Below are 20,327 nucleotides of genomic sequence, written 5' to 3'. Positions count from 1 at the left end.
GTAGAGTAGCATAACCCAAAGGTTTTAAAACCTTGATATTTGTTGGATCTGGCCCATGCCTGGTTGAGGCACAGCTCTTTCATGAATTATTCAAGCATTTGTAGATGGAGCTAAAGATTAGGGTGATGGCCAGGAGGCCTTCAAACCCCAAAGGACCTTTTGTGATCTCATCACCATATTAAATATTCAAAATAGCATTGAATGCCTAATAAAAGCTTCTCGGCAGTTATAAAGAGGGGTTTAATTGCTGTATTGTCAGTAAAGTTTTTGTTTATTTGTTATTATTGATAATTGAGAAGGGCATAAATCACTTTTGGCATCTAATTTTTTTAAGTAAAATGAAATAATTTAATAATTAATTTTTTTTACTTTTTTTTTTTAACCTTAGTGCTTCTCATTTAAACTGCTAGCAGAGTTCAGAGCAGCCAATCAGAGCTCTTTTATAATTTTGATTTCTCTACAAGTACAAGTGAAAGCATTTCAAACCTGGTGTAATTCTTCTTGCTATTATAATGTTTACAGCATTAATGAGGGAGGAATTGCTGTAAGCTAGCACTACTGTCAAAAATAGTTCAGTCTTTTTATTGAAATGGAGGTAAACTGATGAGAGGTCTGTTTAAACTCCTTGAACATCTTGTTTCAGTGATTAGCGCAGTTAGCATAATCAGCATTGCTCGCAGTAAACAGTATATACTAACTCTAAAACAGTCCCTCTGCGGTGTAGTGGGCTAAGTCTGTGTCGTTTATGCGCACTTAGCCCGGTTGCGTCTGGAAGGATGTAAAACTGTGTTCAACTTGTACTGACTTGCTTCTGCGACCCCTGAATAAAGGAGCAGCTGAAAGGACTCAATCAATTCTTTGAGGTTTTCCAACAGGCTAGCAACGTTTTCTCACTGATTGTGCTGATGGCAGATAGGGATCAGGAACTGAAACGAATTGGCTTTGAATGGGAAAGAAGAGCGGATATTTTTGTACACGTCACTCTGTGTTGTCCTCAGCCTTGATTGGATCTATTTCTCTATTGAGAGTCAAACATTGAATGTGGGTGGTGGAGACAGTAGTCCTCCATCTTGCTACTATGGAATGTCCTCCCAGTGTCTTCCCACCAACTGAACCAGAGACAGGAGCTATGATTGGTCAGCTTCCGGATGTTCTCAAACCAGAAATGTGCCAATTTGGACCAGGTTTCAAACTGTGGATTAAAGCGACGACATCACTCACACCTGTAAAAGCAAGGGGTCCAAACCCAGGTCCATTCTAGCTAATTTGGAATTGAACAAGTACACTGTACTATAAAAAAAGACTGCTAGACTTTTTGTGTTGGAAGTGGTTATCAGATCACTCCACAAAGTAATTCAAAGCTGGAGCACTCCACTATGAAGGGGATTATTGAGGATGTTGCCACTTGCAAATTTAGTGTCTCGTTTTCTGTAATTTGTGTTTTTAAAATGGCAGCCAATCAATCTACAGAAAATACACTTCCCTTTGCACCTTTTTATGCCCCCACTCTGACTTAATTTTTAATCGTCATACTAAAATAAGAATGAAAATGATCATTTTGAGTCTTTGCCGGTGAGTAACTGTAGAGTGAACATGTGCTGCTGCTTGTATGAGTCAGTTCAGATGATGAGTTCACTACCTAGAGAAATAACTATGTATTGAGAGCTCAACATTCAGAAGGTTGAAGCGGAACCCTCCTCACTCTGATCATGGATCGATTGATAAATCTAAACAGTAAATCTCTGTTTAGGTGGAACGCACATGTCCTGACAAGATTTATGACTGTGTGTACCATGTGAACAAGTTGTTGCTGACAGAACAGGTGGACTGATTGCCTCTAGGACCTGTTAATGATGTTAGCTGTTGTAAAGAAGGATCTGTTGTCAGACCACTCCGTCCTGTTTAATCCATCGTAAAAGAACTAAAAATTTAATTTTTTCCCCTTTAACAAACTTTTATCTTTCATTTGTTGTTCACAATTCATTTTGTGTTCTAAATAATTAATGCCCACTGATCTAACACCATCTCCTTCTCCTCCATCTTTTTTCCTTCCTTTCTCCATCTCGCCAGCCTGCATGGCAGCTCATTCTGATTCCCTGGCCTCTCACAGCAGCCCTGTCCAAATGATGGATTCTGGCCAATTGGGGACTTTCCCAGGTATACCCCAACACATTCTTCAAGGTGTCACCCAACACCTCTGCCTGTTCGCTTGTACAGCTGCTACTGCTAGCTATAATTCAATCCAACCTGATGGTGCCATAACCAAACAGAGCTTTGTCTGTAAGGTAGATGATCTGAGCCAGAACAGTAGTACAGGACAACGATACTGTAGCCATTCCACATATCGCTGTTGTTGTCATTGTATCTTTACCATCGCTGATTTCTCTCATCGTTGCCAGACAATAGATCTGTGCCGAAGAGACATTTGTATCCTTGATATTTGCTGTGTAGATTGAGTTCAAAATCTGGCCTTTATCATCTGTTCTTTGTGGAGCAAGCAATGACTGTGTTTAAATTAATCATTCAACTTTTTTGGACTAGAGTATGCCTCTTGTTACCTCATTATCAGGAAGGTCTCTGGCACACTGCTCTGATGGAATCATTTGTGTTTATAACACAAAAACAACAGATGGGCTATATTTTCTGGTGAAACGGGACAATTGGAACATATTGCAACTTCATGGACATTGTGGTTTGCTTCTGCATTAAATCTTTGTTCTGTTGCAGGGCCCAGCTGGATGGCACTGTTGTTTGTATCCAAATATCTCAACCTTGGTCTCATCTGTCCAAAAGACTTTGAAAACTGTCTTTTCATCTTTTGCAAAAAGTCTGTTTTTAGATTGTTTTGCACTTCCTCCAAGCATTCCCCAGTTTGAATTCTTGATAATTTCCTGGGATATCCTTTTCAGAATACTGGCCACAGCAAGTGAAAATTGCCACAGCTATTTTGTAAATAAAATCTGAACAAAATTTTTACTCAGCTCCCATGAGTAAATCACCTTTTACAGAAATTAAAGCTGCTTTTAGGTTATCTCTTTGTCAGACTTTGCCCATATGTAACCCATTCTTCTTTGCAAATTAGCTCAAGATCAGTCAGATTAGATGGAGATTATGTGTTCAGTAGTTTTCAAATTTACTACCAATTTGCAGTTGAATTTAGCTCAGGTCACTGATCCATTCTAACATATCAAAATGTTTTGATCTAAACCCTCCCACTTCCCCTGCCTGAGCTGTGTGCTCAGGGTGCTGGAAAGGGAACCTCCACCCCATTCTCAACTCTTACGGCCGCTAACAGGATTTCTACCAGGATTGTCCTGGATTAGGCGTCCATCTTCACGACACCGTTGACCTGCTTTACCTGCCGTGCCATACTCTCTCCATTTTCAATTAGGGGATTTAACTGTGTAATGTCCGATATTCAAAGCTTTTGTCTAACAAATCTCTCAGGCCTTCACAAAGCAGGCATATCTATACCAAGAATAAATTAAACACAGGCTGCGTTTATAAACTGTGCGACTTTTCAAGACAGCTGGATCTTAATTAGAGGTATCGCACTAAATGGGTCTGAATATATATCAATGCTCCACTTTTTTTCTTTTTTCTTTTTTTTTTTACTTTCTACTAATTATGAAACTGTTTCACTCCACAAAGCTTCCAGAAATATTTCCTACAAAATATGTTGAAGTTCGTGGTTGCAATGTGACAAAACGTTGAAAACCTTGAAAGGTAAAAATAATTGTGCAACATCCTGTAAATGTGTAGAAGACATGTCAGTCAAATTTTCATATTAGACAAAAATAACTGCATAAATACAAAAAGCGATTTTTATTTCACTGCTTGAGGGATGAAAACTGACCAAATTGATCTGACCTATGTGAGAAGTTGGTGTCCACTCTTCCTTGCAGAGACTTCATACACATTGGAGATTTATCAAGCATTGAAGGCCTGTCCAAGGTCCTGTCGCAGCATTTTATGGTCAGAAGTTCAGATTTTGACTTTGCTACTCAAAAATCTTCATATTTATTTGTTCATTCAGAGGTGGACTTGCTGGTAAACTTCAGATTTGCGTCCTGCAGTAAAACCGGGGGGGTTTGCTTAAGTTCACAAGCTGATGGCTGGTCATGCTCCTTCAGGATTTTTTTCCAGAGAGTAAAATTCATGGTTCCATCAATTACTATAAGTCTTACTGCATGTCCAGAAGAACCAAAGCCCTACTCGACCATTACCATTATCCTACCACCCCCATGTTTGACTGCCAGTAGGATGTTGTTTTCCTGAAATGCTGCGTTAGTTTGTAGACCAGAGGTAACAGAATGGAAATCTTCCAGAACGTTCCACTTTGACCCCGTCCATCCAGAAAGTGTTCCAAAAACCTTGGAGAACTCGCCGTCACTGTGTGTCCCTAGTGGGGTGGGCCTTTGAGTTTCCGCTGCTCAGCTGTGGCCATTGGCTTCTCGTTTGTTCCTGATTTAGCTTGTGACGTGTGTTGCCTTTAGAGCTCAGTCGGTGTGTATCTCATGTTGTCACTCAGGTTCTATCTCATATCTTGGGTTCTTTGTTCTACCATTAAAGATGTATTTAATGTGTGAAATAGAAGCAAAGACAGATTTTAATCGGTAAAGGGGGGATGCTTTGTAACAATATTGTGATGAGATCCCACTCAAGTTTAACAGCCTTGATACATTCACTGAACACTTCACATCTCACTAAGGTTTACGTTCACAAATTAGACAGCATAGATCCTCCTTTACACAAAAGACGACAAAGTGATGCACTTTGAATGCTTGGCTCCATGCACAGTAGGAAAACAAGCGTTGATGGCATCTACCTGTTTTTTTTTAGGCTTCTCCCAGCCTGGAGGGATTGGAATGAATGTGGAGGTGGGAGCCGCGCCTCTGCAAGCCCAGAAGCCTGCGAGTATTTCAGAGCCGCAGTTTCCTTCTCCCCAAGCCGGATCAGACGTCCCAAAAGATCTCAGCGCCATGCTGCCACAGCCCCAGGTCCCTCACAGCCCCCTGGACGTTTCAGCAGGTAAAACATCATCATAAACACAAACTCCTTAAAGAATTTATTCCCATTCTAGCTGCAGTCTCTCACAGAGAGCCATCTCATGCAGCTTTACTTCTCTTCCAGCTGGGTCTGTTCCCTGTGGAAATGCTTTAGTTTCTAATTAGCTCTTAATAACGTGTTGCTCGTGTAGACAGAAATGGCATGCCTAAATTTGAACGTCAACAACAGGAGTACGTAAGTTGTTGCACCGACCTCCCCGGGTCTTTGCTGCTGTTAGTTTTCTCCTTCATCCCTGAGACGGTTACTGCATCACTGTCGCAGAAAGCAACTTTCTACGCTTACCTGCTGAACTTTTTCACATGTTGTCATGGTACAAAACAACAAAAACAACAAAACAACAAAAACTTTAATGTGTTTATTGAGATTTAATGACAGACCAACACAGAAGAAAAATTATTCATCGTTTTCAAAGGTTTCCCTAATAAATTGTTAAAAGTGGGGAGAAGTGTATTTATATTATATCCATTTTTCCACTGATTTACATTAAGAAGTGTCCTCTGCGGTTTGGTACAAACCTGTGTAGGAGACACAGTAAACATGTGGGAGAAGGATGAGACCAAAATTCACCTTTCTGACCCACAGGCAAAGCACTGTGTATGCCGAGCAACCATCCTCACTATGAAACATGGCGCTGGCAGCACCAGGCTGCGGGGATGATTTACACCAACAGGAACTGTGTAGGGGTTCAGTTGATGGGGAAACAGGAGCTAAACACAGGCCAGCCCTGGATGTAAAGCTTGTACAGGCTGCGAGTTACTGAGGGTTGGGTGGAGGTTGACTTTTCACACATGGCTGTAACGTAGAAAAACGGGACAGTTCAAAATGTAACGTCGGCATCCACAAAAAGAAACTGTCTCTGTAGTTGAGGCTTTCATGCGAACAAAGTTATTTAACAATAAAAAGTTTAATCAACTCTATTGTAATTCTAGAACTAGATTGTTAATGTGGGAACATGAAGTACAGCAGCGGCCTAATGGATCGGTGTAACGCCAGAAGATATTTTTAGAGACCACCTTTAAAATGCACTGGATAAATGCTGCAAAATAAATAATATGACAAACTTAAAATGCTGCTGTATTTATCTAAATATAAAAAATTATACAAATATAAATAATCACAAATATAAAAGTGCATGAAAAATACAACTCACCATAATGCCAAACCTGCGGCACCCCAAGCTTGTTTCTCTGCAACATGATGGTCCCATCATGGGCTACATTGACACCCAATCTGTGTTGCTTGTGTCCAGTCTACACCGTAATCTTACTTTTTGTCATTTTTAAGCCCTCCGTCATTGCACAGCCTCTACTTGAAATGTAAAGCAAATGTCCTTACTGGCCAGCTTCTTACATGGCTCAAGAGTACACGGATGTAACGGAGAGGATCCGGCTATTTTTCCAAATTAAAACATCATTCAGATTCGAATAATAAAGAAAACAGAAATTATGTAAGTTATTTATTCTGTTTGGCTTTAAGGCATAAACCAAACTCAGTATATCAACTGTATGACACGGTGGTGGAGGAGGGATGTCATGGGCTTGTTTTAGGGCCGTGGTACTCTGGGAAACATTAAGTCACTGAGTTGACCTTAAACTCTGTGGCCATCTGTCTGACAGCCAAAAGCTGTCCCAACAGGACTCAACCAGGACTGGGATCCAAACACAGCAGATCTTCCACTGAATGACTGACCAACAGTTAGAATGAGGGTGCTATAATGATCCAGTCCAGGTCCAGACCTTAAACTGATAGAAATGCTGTGGTGAGACCTTCATGGAACTGTGCACGCATTGATGTCCTCATTTCTTTCTGAAGGTCTTAAAGTATTCCCTCCCCGCAGTGTGACAGACTGATGAAGTCATGTAGACGAGGTTTAGCTCCTGCCACCTAATGTGGTTCTGAAAGCAACGCAATCAAGGAGAGTGCTTTCCTGCTCTGCATGTCTGTATTTAAGCTTCTTTTTTTGTTAGTAAAATAGTAGACAAGGACTGAGAAAACAGCTGCAGACTGGAACCAGGCCGGCTGTGACCAACCTGGTAGAATCTGAACGATGTCTTTATTTTTCCAAATGGTGAATCCGCTATGCGAAGCTCACCCAGGTTGGAATAGTAACAACTATCTTGGCCGTGGGATGGTGTAACTGAAAGACGAATGCTTCCAGTCTGCTATTTTCAGTATTGGTGAGTTGTTTAAAGAGCGAGATCAGAAATCAGCCAGTAAATTCTGATTAGTGCATCTCAGCTAAATACTGACATGGTATACTTTTTAATCAGTTTTTAAAAATACTAGATTGTGTTGGGAAGTCTGTAAACTGTTAGGGACCACATGTATTTTTGTGTTGAAACAGGTGGAACCCCAGAGTTAGGAGGGTGTGTTGAGTTCAGTTTGTAGCATGGCTGTACACAGTCGCCCTGCGTCGCTTCATTTGTTCCACAGAGCGGTAACAATCCGCTGTCTGGCCGTCCTCTACTTCCTGTCTCACATATTCCCTCTGATGTGATCAAGGTCAATGCTCATCTGATGCTGACATGTAATGTGAGTGCTGTCATGCCCTGGCTTCTTGTCACATGCTGTCTGCATGCGCTGACTTCCTGTCACTGGGCTCAGTGTGGATCTGCTCTCTATGCACTCAGTCACGCAGCCACTCCATCCTGAGAATGATTGGATGGAAACATGTTGTTGAAGCTCCACTGATAAAGGACGAAATATGGTGAATAATTTTTAAGCCAACCATGTGAATGCGGCTGCCTTGTATTGGTGACAGGGAAAATTAGGAACAACATCTAAACATGATTTCAGTTTGTGACTCTGTTGCAGAAGATGAACGTGCAGAAAGAGCAGTGCATTGTTTCTCCAGCCTTTGCTGCCACCCTGAAATCAATTGTCTGTGGGAAACATGGCGACTCAGACCCATGCAGTCGTGGGTCTGAATCCCTGCTTTTAGAGGTGTGCAAACAGAAACCATACAAATCGTATAATTGCAACCGGAGGTGGGACATCCAGGTTTAGAAAATAAAAAGCCTGTACAGAGATCAGTTCCAACCATCAGCATTTCCAGCTCCACTGCACAGACGGGGACTAATGTTTGAATCAGGGGTCTCAAACTTCAGACCTGCAAATTTTCAGGCTACATTTACGCTGCAGGGAAATGTGACCAAAATCTGATTTTTTTTTTTTCACGGCAGTGTGAACGGTCAGATTTGTGGCACTTCCATATCTGGTACTAATTTGGATATGTGTCAGAGTGTCCGCAGTGTGAGCGGTCATGTCGCATTATATTCGTCTTTCACATCACTCTCCTGTCTCTCACTACACATCCACACTCAGTAGTAGCAGCTAGCGCTCGATAAAAGACTGTTGTTAATAGCTGTGCAGGTTTCCTCTTACCTTATTCCATCTTGCTATGATGTGGTCTTAATGTTGTTGGCTCCCATTGCTCAACAGCTTTCTAATAATAACAAGGAGAGATGCTGGCCGGGATCTGCGGTTTTATTTATTTTTTTTAGGGCTGGGCAGGTTAACGCGTTAATTTCGCGTTAATTCATTACACTATTAACGGCGATATTTATTTTATGGCGCATTAACGCATGTTGCTCACATGCTTTCAGTCAGTGTCAGTCAGCAGGCGCGCTGACTGCAGCGCGCTGTCACGGCAGCACTCTCCCGCTCCCCCTCCCCTCTCGTACATGGCTCAGCGGCGCCAGCCAATCAGCACGCAGGCTCAGCCTGGCCCGCCCACTCAGCTCTCACACAAACTTAACAAACAAACAGCTGAGAGAGACCGCAGCAGCGAAAAAACATGAACAGGGGAAGTAACACCGTTTGGCTTTATTTTAATACCGTAAATGAAATCAAGCTGTATGTTTTGTAAAAAGCCGGTTCATTTCAGTGGAAACACAACAAATTTATCTAAGCACGTGAAAAAAACATGAAAACGTCGAGCCCCAGAAACGGAGAGAGGAGACGAAACTTCTCTCACTGCCCCGACAGACCCACAGACGTCTCTGACTGAGGCGTTTCAGTCCTCCAGGGAACATCCAGGTAGATCAGTGGATGGATGGATGGATGGATGGATGGATGGATGGATGGATGGATGGATGGATGGATGTTACTGGAGCCCACACATAACATGTAATTAAGACCTTGAAAGAACCCAGTACATATATTAAAAAGTGTTATTTAAGATAAGATAACATTAGCTAATCCTTTTTTTATCCCACGACGGGGAAATTTATAGGATTAAAGCAACAGGCAGGTGCACACAACACAGACAAAATTACATAAGGATTGAAATATATAAGAGGTGGATTAGCGAAAAAACACTGAACATAACATTATTATTATTATTATTATTATTATTATTATTATTATTATTATTATTATTATTATTATTATTATTATTTAATTGTAATAATAAAATAAAAACCACAAAACCCAAAAGGTCAACAGTTTCATGATACATCAAGCTTTTAATCAGGGCGATTAATCGCGTTCACCGTTACTTCCATAAACAGTGCATTGCTGTTTGACGTCTCCTTCTGTTATCTGCGCACGCGGGTCAGCTTCAGCGTAGGAGTGTATATTGTGCTTTTTAGGAATCGTTTTGGCTCTTTTTTTTATCAAAACCAATATTTCCAAAACCTCTTAAGAAAGCAGGTGCTGAGTCAGTTTAATTCACACACATTGAGCGTTTTCACATCTAAGCATGTTACAGCCTCAACCCTCAGTATATTTTAAGGTAACTTTATGGGAAAAAGTGGACCCAATAGACTGACACAAAGCTGTGAATGGAAGAAAAGTGATGCAGAGCTTTTTAAATAGTTTTACAAAAAAAAACCTTGTTTGCCAGAAGCCATGAAGTGAACACATCTGAAAGGTGCCCTGGTCAGGTGCCCTACTGCCTGAGCACACCATTCCCTCAGTGAAACATGCTTGTGATGTGTGAAATACCTAAATATATATTTTTTAGATTTCCTGAGTTAAATTTTCTTGCATCGTTTTCTTTCATATTCACAATTATACACTTTGTTGTGTTGATGGGAAAGGATATCTGCAGGCCTAACTCACCTAACGTAGCGTGTACTTTAGACCCCAGTGAAGCTTGGCAGTACACGTACAGTAAGGGTGTGTTCCTGAGATGCTGACTGGCTGGGGTCCACAGATCCAAACTGAGTCTGGTCCATTCAGCTGATGTGCCTTTTCTGGCTCTCCCAAGTTTAGCACACACACTATAGAGAACACAGTTCTGTCATTGCCTTGTTAGCATGAAATATGGCCCTCCAGAGAGCCACTGTACATTATGGACCCTGACATCTGCTCTACTTTAGCTCTTCTTCCCCATCCATGTGTGGGTATAAAGAGGGATATGGGACAAACTGGGCCAAAGTAGGAAGAGTAAACCCGCTTCAGTGAGCAATTTCTTCTTGAGTTGTTACTGCTCATTTACCTTGCATCGTGATGCCTTCCTTGAAACTTCTAAAGAGAATTTTTACTGCTATCCATCATAATTATGTCCCTGTCTAAAAGAAGCTGTTTAGTTTAGGCAATGTAGCCTGTAATGACCTAGTTTTAGTGAGACGATAGGAGCATTCTTTAGGTATAATTCACTTCAGGTTAATTCTATAGCGCCAATACACAACAAGTTGTCTTAAGGCACTTTACAAAAAAATAATTCAATCCAATAATACAGACTTATTGCAAGCCAAGTACAAACATTCCAAATTAATCCTAGTGTTCAAACAATGCTGTCAAGTTCAATTTATCATCCAAATTAGTTAAAAAATTTTCAAAGGAAACCCAGCAGCTTTCATTTTGTCATTGACTTTACAGCAACCCCTCATACTGAGCATGCATGAAGCAGCAGCAGGAGGAAAACTCCCCTTCACAGAAAGAAATCTCCAGCAAAACCTGAAACAAGCTCAGTGTGAGTGGCCATCTGACTTGATGAACTGAGGGATAAAAGGAACACAGATCACTGATCTAGAATTACTTTCTACATTAAAGGAAAAGTGAAGGTTTTATAGCAGTAGTAGCTCCTTTGATGGAGCGAAACACAGCTAAGCAGGAAATCACATCTTTAACATCTATACGATGAAAGAGAGAACACATCATGCAGTCATGCTAGAATCTTTGGTTTCCGAACATGATACCAATCAACTGGGCTTCACAACGTTCTAAAAGGATGTATTTCTAGTTTCAAGTTAGTGTCCAAAAACCACAAAACCTTTCCTTATTAATTGAAGAAAGACTAGGCCTAAATAAAAAATACTTAAGTACATAGTTGAATCTTCCAAAGCAATAAGGAGGGCGGCAAAGTGCCAGGTGCTGCTTCAAAAGTGCACTTCATTAAGTAATCATCTGGTAGTGTGGCCATCTCTACAGGATAGTGGCAGTTTTGGCAGATTGTTGGTTTGAAACACAATAAACACAATGTTAAGATGGGAGGATATAAGTGACAATCTTAGAGAAGCAATTGTTTCTGCCCACCGGTCAGAGTTATAAGGTCTGTTTCCAACGCTACGATGCTCGGATCTAACTCAGTTGCAAGAAACCCAGCAGCTGTAGGTCAGCATCTACAGAGCTCATGGTAAATGATATAAAATGTTACAATCCATGACTCCACCATTATATAAATGGTAAACAGCTGTGGCTCTTCTGGAAGGGTGGCCAGGAGAAAGTTTGCTCTCATGTATGGCACTACAAAAAGGATTTGCAAAGTTGCACCTGAATGAACCACAAGACCACAACCAATCATGCACAAAGTCATATTTTGTAAATAATTAAATAAATAAACAAAACATATTAGCCCTGATGCCAAATTCTAGTTGCTAAAGATAGTTCAAATATAGGGCAGCCTCTTTAAGTTATTTTTACTGAATGTCTGGATCCACAAAGATGGGGCCAAAGTAGATGCATTTAGATAGAAAGCCCAAACCCAACACAGCACATCAGCTTTGAATCACAGTGGCAGAGGGGTGAAGGTTTGGACATTTTAGCAGTAGCAGGACCATAGCACCCTGCATTTATTCAGTCAACCATGACCTTCACTGTTAGAAATATCACGGAGTCAAGTACGAGGTAATCTATCAGAAGCTAAAGCTTGGCCAAACAAATCAGCAACTCTATAACAGCAACGGCTGAAGACAAAAGAGATCAAGGTGCTGCAATGACCCTGGTAAAAACTAGACCTCCCCCTGATTGGCATGTGGTGGTGGACTTTTAAAACTGTGCACAAATAACCAAATACAACCCTGGAAGTTTTGAGGAAGAGTCAGCCAAATTTCCTCCATAAAAATGTGAAAGAATGATAAATACCAATAGAAGATGACTCCTTCAAACGATTGCTGCTTAAAGTGGTTCTCTGACTTAATTATTTACTTTGGGCCTCATGTGTATTTTATGACTAATGATAATGGAATCTGTTATATTTTCGTATACTTTGTTAAAAGGTGACATCATATTCCCCGGAAATATAAAACCCTGCAGTTGAAAGAGGATATTCTTTGTTTACCATAACTGCGCATCTATGTTGTGTATTTAATGAATAGGGCTTTCACAAACAATTATTTTAGTAATTAATTATTCTGTCGATTTAATTTAGAAATCAGATTAAATGACACATTATGACGATTTTTCACTTAATTGCTTATTTTAAGGTAATAGAAATACATTTAAAATGCAAATAAGCTAATAATTCAATAACTCTTTTTTAAATAAGAATTAATCTGCATCTAAAAAAGTTCTAACATCAATATATTAAAAGCTCAGCCCTTTCTGGTTGACCTGACAGTACTACCTGCCTCTGTAGTGAAAATGGTGACAAATAAAATGTGCATAAAGTTTAATTTGCATATTGCATTCTGGATTTTATTTATTTATTTACATTAAAAAGCATAATTATATTGATATGAAACAAAAACTTTCTAGTGTACTTAAAACAGGAAGAGTGTACCTTGGCCCTTTTTAATGCAAAAACAGACAAGAAATAAAGACAATTACACATTCATCAAAAAGGTGATGAATGTGTAATTTAAATTCAAGCATGATAAATGCTGCCTTAAAAAATATGCTTATATTTAATATAATAGAAATACCTTTATTGTCCCACAGTGGGGAAGTTCGGGTGTGACACTAGACTGACAAACAAAAAAGAAATGCAAAAAAACGAGAAGAATTTTCTTTTAATTTTATATATATATATATAATATACAGGGCAGTCAAACTTTTTTACAGTAGCAGGCCACACACTATCAGGTAGGAGGGTGCACTCGTGCCGGTGCCCGAGCCCCGGAGGGGATAATTTTGAAAAATAGTCTCCCTGATGTATTTTGGAAGCTTTCAAGACAGGTGATTATTTAAAGAATAGAGTCAGAGTGCATGTTTCAAGTGAATGATCAATTCTTCAAAAACTATTTTTTATTTCACATGATGTTATCATCATGTTTTAACAAGGTAAGGTAATCAACATTTGCATAAAATTAGTTTAATTTGAATTACTAGCACCACATAAAACAGATCAGATTAGGTGAGGTCTATTCATTTTAATATTATTATTCACAGTTCTGTTCTAAAAACAATCGTAACATTTCTTCACGAACCAAGTCGAATTTTTATGACAAATACAGGGTTGGAATTTGAAATTGAATTTACATGTTGAATTTCATATTGCTCTTTCGAAATCTCTTATCTCAGTTTAATTTCACTTGCACTCATCACACACAATATTAGTGATGGGTCGATGAGGCGTCATGAAACGTTTCAACACATTGCCATTCTGTGCCGATACTGTGCCGATACTGTGTCACTGAATACTGACACCTGCTGGACCTTAAAAATCCCTACAGGCAACCTGGTTGACAGAGTTAACTGACATTGATTTGATGACCAAGTATACACAATACAATTTAAATCATTGTATGTTGCATTGTATTATTTTATATTTTCATTTGAATTAAACATATATTTGATTTTTTTTAGATGCAGTCAATAAATAATGTGAAGGAGGATGCTTGTGGACTGGCTTTTTTATTTATTTTTTTACAAATGGTTGATCGGGCGCTGTGTTTAGTTACCTGACTGATATCATCTGTTCTTAAATCGGACATGCTGAGTATGACAAAGGGAGGAAAAACTACTCAGAGTAGCAACTTTCTACTCAGTGTAGATCAGCCGTTTTTTTCTGAAACGACGCTCAGAACAAAGACGCACAGAACAACCCGCCCAACCAAAAAAGCGTTGCAGAACCCATCCATCAGTGGTGCGCTCCGATCAGCACCTGGCGCTCACAGAGCGAGACTGTGGTACAACACCATCACACCAGAGTTGCAAAATAGTTAAAAATTAACCATTATTAACCGTTATTTTGTTTACAGTTCAGCTTGGATTTTCTTTACTGCGCAGATTGCTGTGCGCGCTGCTGTGTGCGAATGCACACGCGTGCAGCTTAGAGGGAACAGAAACAGTTTGGCGCGTCAGTCAGTTCGAAACAGGTGCTGTATTGGTCACGTGACCGAAACAGTTCCTGTATCGGTCACGTGACTTTTCCGTAGCAATACACACATCGACACGGGTTTCGCTCTATGAGACCGACACATGCGCCGACGCATCGGTGTTGCCGGACCCATCACTACACAATATCATATCATCTACGAGGATTCTAGAGGCGAACACAAAATGCATCCCCTGAAAAACTTTGATAATTTGCTGCTGTAATATTATATTATATTATATGTAATATTATAGATTTTTCAGAATAAAAAGCTAACAGATGTGCATAATCAAAAAATATCAGAAATACAATTATAGAGAATTCAGTATTGTAAGAAAGTCCACACTGTTTCTAGATAAATACATTATTGTATGAGTTAAGTTCTATTCCGTTTTATGCCTCTTTCCTTGTAAGTTTGAAATGTCCCGTGCTCCTGAATGCACCATAGCTTTCTGACGCTCGTGAATGCATCACACTGGTCTATGAACGCGGTGCTGTGCACGATTGATCTTCCGCTTAAGACAAAGCTTGGCAGTTTCAAAACTCACGTCGGCTCTCACCGTTTTATTGCACTTTTCGGCATAACACCGGTCCGTGTTTTGATCGGAAAAGTAGCATCTCGGTTGGAACAAGGAACCCAATCACTCGTTAATGTTGCTCTCAGTGGAGACAGATGCTAAGGTGATTCTTGGGATGTATAATCGGGGAAAAGTAGGCGGCGGCAGGAGCTGCTATAGACGGCGATTTGCCGCCGTTGACCGGCTACTTTTGACTGCCCTGTGTGTGTGTGTGTGTATATATATAGATATATATATATATATATATATATATATATATATATATATATATATATATATATATATATATATAATATATATATATATATCTATACTATATATATATATGTATATGTATATATATATATAGTTAAGCTGTACAGCAGAAGAGAATGTTTTAGTTGCACAAATGAACAAAAAACTACAAAAGAATCCACAGAACAGAACCGGTACGCAAACTCTCCTCTAAATTGCCAAGTCTGATATGTGTCTGCAGGTTCTTAGTGGAACCTGCTCTTGAAGTTATTTCCATTCTGCAGTGAAGAAGCTAAGCTAAGATTTTTTCAACTTCAGCTGTGGCGATGGGAACAGTGGTTATTTTGGGTGAATCGGTAAAATCAGTAGACTAAAATGAGTTGTTCAAAAGATTCGTTCACCATATCATTCAGTTCATGAAACTACGTTTTCAGTTCCTTACAATTAAAATAGGCAGTTAACATGGCTTAGGTCAGTGTGCTATTTATAGAGTTTTAATTGCATATTATTTTCCTTTACATTTAAAATAGGAAATAACAATGGCTTCAGTGACATAAAGTTTCCTAAATAGCACACTTAAACTGCCCATTTTGGGCTTTTTTTTACAGTTAAAACCAATAATAAAAATCACAAGACTTTTAAGGCACTTTCCTTACCTTATTTTGTTCTAGCCACCAGAATTCAGAAAATGGGAAAAAATGCATCTCTAAATATGACTTCTGGATCAAAAATCGTATCACTTCCAAAAAAAGGATATAATTACCAATTATGCCAGAAAACAATCCATTACATAATTCACTTTATCTATCCCAAGTCACATCCGTCCATCCATCCTGCCTCAGTCCATCGGTGTAGTATGCGAGTAAGTGACACAGCACTACTTTCAGTACGATTTGTGTACTGCACGTACTGCATGTTCATTCACACTGTAATACAGACTTCATAGGTCTGTATTCATAGTCACAGCGTGAACGCTTAATGGGGTGATTTGTTTACAGCGCTGTGAACGAAGCTGGCTGTGAACAAATCACAGCCAGCTTTAGGAAACCACAGATTCTGTGCTGTGTGAACAAAGCAGCACAGTACTACAGTCAAAGGACAAGGGTGCTGCCATATTTCAGACTAATGCAGGAAGCCCACAACAGAAGTTTCAGACATTTCTTCTTTGTGTGATGCATTGTTAGGCAACGGAGAGCATTTTAAATACAACTGTATTTTAATTGTCCTATGAGTGTAGAATAGCCCCTAAAATGTATTCATTGAATGAATACTATCATGGCAAAGTAAAGTTCCTGTACATGTTGCCTGTTCTACACCACAACACCCACGTCAAATTCTTATATGTAAAAAATACTTGGTCAATGAACTGAATTCTGATTCTCAGAAACTAGCATTGTTCCAAGTCAGACATTAGTGGCCATTCCTGTCGATGCGTTAAAAAATTCCAACATCAAGATGCAAATCGGGAATGCACCACAAGGACAATCTTTAAACTGGTATTACCTCAAATTAGGGAAATTCCGTTTCCAGTTACTGTCCTTTGACAATCCTCACAGATTTGGGATCCAAATCCCTCACACTAGTGGTAAGTTTGTATTCTGAGTCTGTATTTAAAAAATTAAGGAAATGACAATTTGACCTCAATTTCCGCAGGTGCTTATATTTTGATTTCAGTAATATATTGCCAAGTAGCAGAATCCAGATTTTTCCTTTCATGAACTCTTGAACCAGGCTATGATATATTGGTTTACAATTCTCAATCTTCAGGAAATGACAATCCAGAAGAACCCATTTAGAAGGTTCTTTGCTGGTTAGTTAAAATTTTCACCTTCCTAACCTGATCAAAGTCTTTTCCAATATATTTTATTTATAAAGTTTGCTTCTCTAAATAGTCATTGCTGACATTGGTCACATTTGTTGTCCTTCTGTCTTGTTGTGATTTTCTAAAATGCTTTTGCTTATGTTTTTTGAGTTATATCTAGGGAACCTGTTGTTGTAGAGACCCTTAACCATATCGCAAATCTTAAACTTTCCCCTCTTCACCCACAACAAGGTTCCTTAGATGACTCTTGGCAAGACCAGACTGGCTCCCTATCAACAGACCCACCTTTCACTCCCAGCATTTCCGTGAAGTTTTCTGACCAGTCCGATCAGCTTGCAGCCAGCCAAGAAGATACGCCTGACAGCTGGCCCAGCCGTGAGAGCACCGCCTATGCTGGAGGCGATGAAAGAGACACAGATGGATCTGACAGAAAGCAGAAGAAAAAGAAGAAAAGGCGACAGAAAGATGAGGGATCATATGAACAACACGAGGGCAGGGGTCAGCCAGAGACACAAGGAGACGGAGAAAACACCCCTCCGACTGAGGAGTTTTATCATAGAATTGGCCCAAGAAGAGACAGGGTAGAGGGTGGCTGGGAAGAGCAACTTGGGAAAGGCGGAAGCCGTGGGAAGAAGAGTAAAAACAGGAAAAGGCTTCCAGAGGAATGGGCAGTGACAGCAGAGCCATTTGTTCCCGCTTCAGTGACTGCCTCCGAAAGTAAAGCAAAAGTAACGGTGGATCTTGGCGGCTCAACGAGTGAAAGAATGGAGACGTCAGACATGGACACCAGCCAAAACACCTGGAAGAAAGAGGAATCCTCCCCTTTGTCCCAGGATTTGTTCTCTCCAATGGCTGCAACCGTCAGTCCACTGGTCCTGAACAGTGAGCTGAATGCAACAGCTGCTCCATTCACGATGCCGTCTTCCGCCAGCAAAACAACCCACAGCTCCTTCCCTGAGGCTGCTTCCTCTGGGGATCTTGTTGACATCCTGATGGACACTGAAAATGCCGATTTGGGCCAAAGCAATCAAACCTTTTATCCTCCTCTCTCAGAGAATACAGGAGCAGTGGGTGACATGGTGGACAGTGGGAGGTTTGACTGCTCAAGCTCCTTTCAAGAATCTTCTATGCAAAGCATTTCAGAGGGAGACACCTCAGCTTTCAGCCCTGCTTCACAGACAAGCCAGGCCCTTTCCCCCAAAGGTGAGGTGCTGGCTTCAGCCCCACCTCTATCACCCTCGAATGTTTCATGGCTGCTGAATGACTCCCAGCTAAGCAGCAACAGCGATTTATTTGATTTCAGTGACCAGAGTGCTGCAGGTCATCCTGTACCGCTGGGCCTGTCCTTTAACACCCCAAGCCCAGCACCTCTTCGCTCACCCAAAACCACAGCACAAGAATTCCAGCCTAAGCCCAAAGATGGAACATCAGCCCAAAAGCAGCCCAGAAAGTCACTTTCTTCATCTTCGTCCCCATCTGTTAGGAGTCCCACCTCCCCAGAGGCAAAGCTACTCCCACAGGCATCCCCTGTTGCTTCACCTTCCTCTCCTCTTTCGGTCACTGCCGCTGGAGTTCCAGCATCTGGTCTCAATCCTGCAGCAAAGCCTTTCTTTCCCAGCTTTGCCGATCCAATGGAAGACACAGCTGTGGTCCCTCCAGTTGTCCCCATCGTGGAAGGTTGGTCAGTTAGTCAGCCCTAACCACAGTAGAAGTACTCAGGGCAACCCAAAGATAGATGCGAGGGTTGCCATGCATGACGCTTCCAACCAGCTTGAGTAGTTCCAGTATTGGGCTGCATTGATTGCTTCTTTGTCTTTACTAATCAGGGGATTATCCTCGGAATCACACCCATCTGTGCTGTTTCTTGTATGACCACATCTAAAATGTTTGTTAGCATGTCTGGTTTTAGCTTTTTTTGGGGTGACTAACTCAGCTGTTGACCAATTGGGACTGTGGACTGTCTTGATGCTAACCTTTATTTCCAAAGATGCACTGATGGGATTCTCCCACGATTAACACTTTTTCTGTTGATGGGTATGCAGCCTCTAACCAATCACAGACTCTCTCTCCCTAGAAACACCGGTAGATATTGGCACCAACTCCAAATCACATCTTTTACTTTGTCGTCCTCATTTTAGGCGTGTGCTAACACAGTAATCATGTTCCCCCTTACTTTGCATCCAGGGGTTAAATGTTATCTATCTTCTCTGGTCAATTAATTCCTGTATTCCTCTCTGCTGTTCACATCTGTTTCTTTCCGTCTTTTTCTGAACTGAACTTTAAAAACAGATGGATTGTTAAAAAATACAAATCTTTATTTAAAAATTCTAATTGCCTTTTTTGTTTGTTTTTTATTTTCTATGTCTTGACTCTTGACCTGGCTGTCCGTCTACCATAGGTGAGTCTTATTTGAGTTTTTCTTTTGGATTTGTTGGCTTTTGTTCTATTATTTCTTACTGAATGTGGCCCTAAGACAACACTATGCACATTAAATCACAGCTCTCTTCTATTGTTGTGGGGGATATTTACATAAAATCCACTCATTGATATGCAGGTTCAATGATAAGCCAAGTCTTATCATTTTAAACATTTGTTTTCTCCCCAGAAATTCTCAAAAATCTTTAGTTCTGTATGTGTAAAGGTCCCTGATGTTTAAATACCTCGGAAAGGTATTTATGAATCTTGAACATTTTCACAAATTGTCAGATTATTCCACTTGGGCTCTGGATTTAGTTTCTGAAGCCTCGCCAAAGTTACCATATTTTCTTGCCCGCTTTGCTGATTAATGCTTTCCTTGCCTGACCATTCAGTTTAGGACATGGGTTAAAGTTCTCTGTCACTGCGACAGATTTCCGTCAATTGGAAAATGAGCGCAAAAAATGGATCTACTTGGTTCCACTTTAGACTTTTTATTCAAGGTTTTAAACTGAAGCTGCACTCGACCAATAAAACCTGGCAGAGCCGGGAAATCGGCCCATCAGAAAGAGAATAGAGTGGGTCTTTGCAAAGCAGACATCTGCCAGTCAGGTTTGTTGATGTTCAGACATCTTAACTTTTGGAAAAACGTCTCAAACTGGAGACAGATGCATGAATGAAAACAGTGTTGGTCAAGGTATTTTCTTTGGATTTATGCGTGCCA

At 40.3% G+C, this 20,327-nt stretch overlaps 1 protein-coding gene across 11 annotated transcripts in view; it reads left to right on the top strand.

Annotated features, from left to right (window-relative positions):
* Nucleotides 1-20,327, top strand: part of LOC105932148 (microtubule-associated protein 4) — a 145,970-nt gene that overhangs the window by 63,249 nt on the left and 62,394 nt on the right. For 8 of the 11 annotated variants that reach the window (XM_036125073.1, XM_036125075.1, XM_036125081.1 and 5 more), the window contains 3 exons: nucleotides 2,071-2,157; nucleotides 4,843-5,031; nucleotides 17,420-18,865. In XM_036125073.1, the coding sequence (XP_035980966.1) occupies nucleotides 2,071-2,157; nucleotides 4,843-5,031; nucleotides 17,420-18,865 (1,722 nt within the window). The remainder of the gene's footprint in view (nucleotides 1-2,070; nucleotides 2,158-4,842; nucleotides 5,032-17,419; nucleotides 18,866-20,327) is intronic. The other 3 variants (XM_036125078.1, XM_036125076.1, XM_036125083.1) reach the window with 2 other exon arrangements.

Source organism: Fundulus heteroclitus, chromosome 21 (genome assembly GCF_011125445.2).
Source record: "Fundulus heteroclitus isolate FHET01 chromosome 21, MU-UCD_Fhet_4.1, whole genome shotgun sequence".
Taxonomy (NCBI): domain Eukaryota; kingdom Metazoa; phylum Chordata; class Actinopteri; order Cyprinodontiformes; family Fundulidae; genus Fundulus; species Fundulus heteroclitus.
The sequence above is the reverse complement of the archived record's forward strand: the minus strand, read 5'-3'. Positions and strand labels throughout refer to the sequence as shown.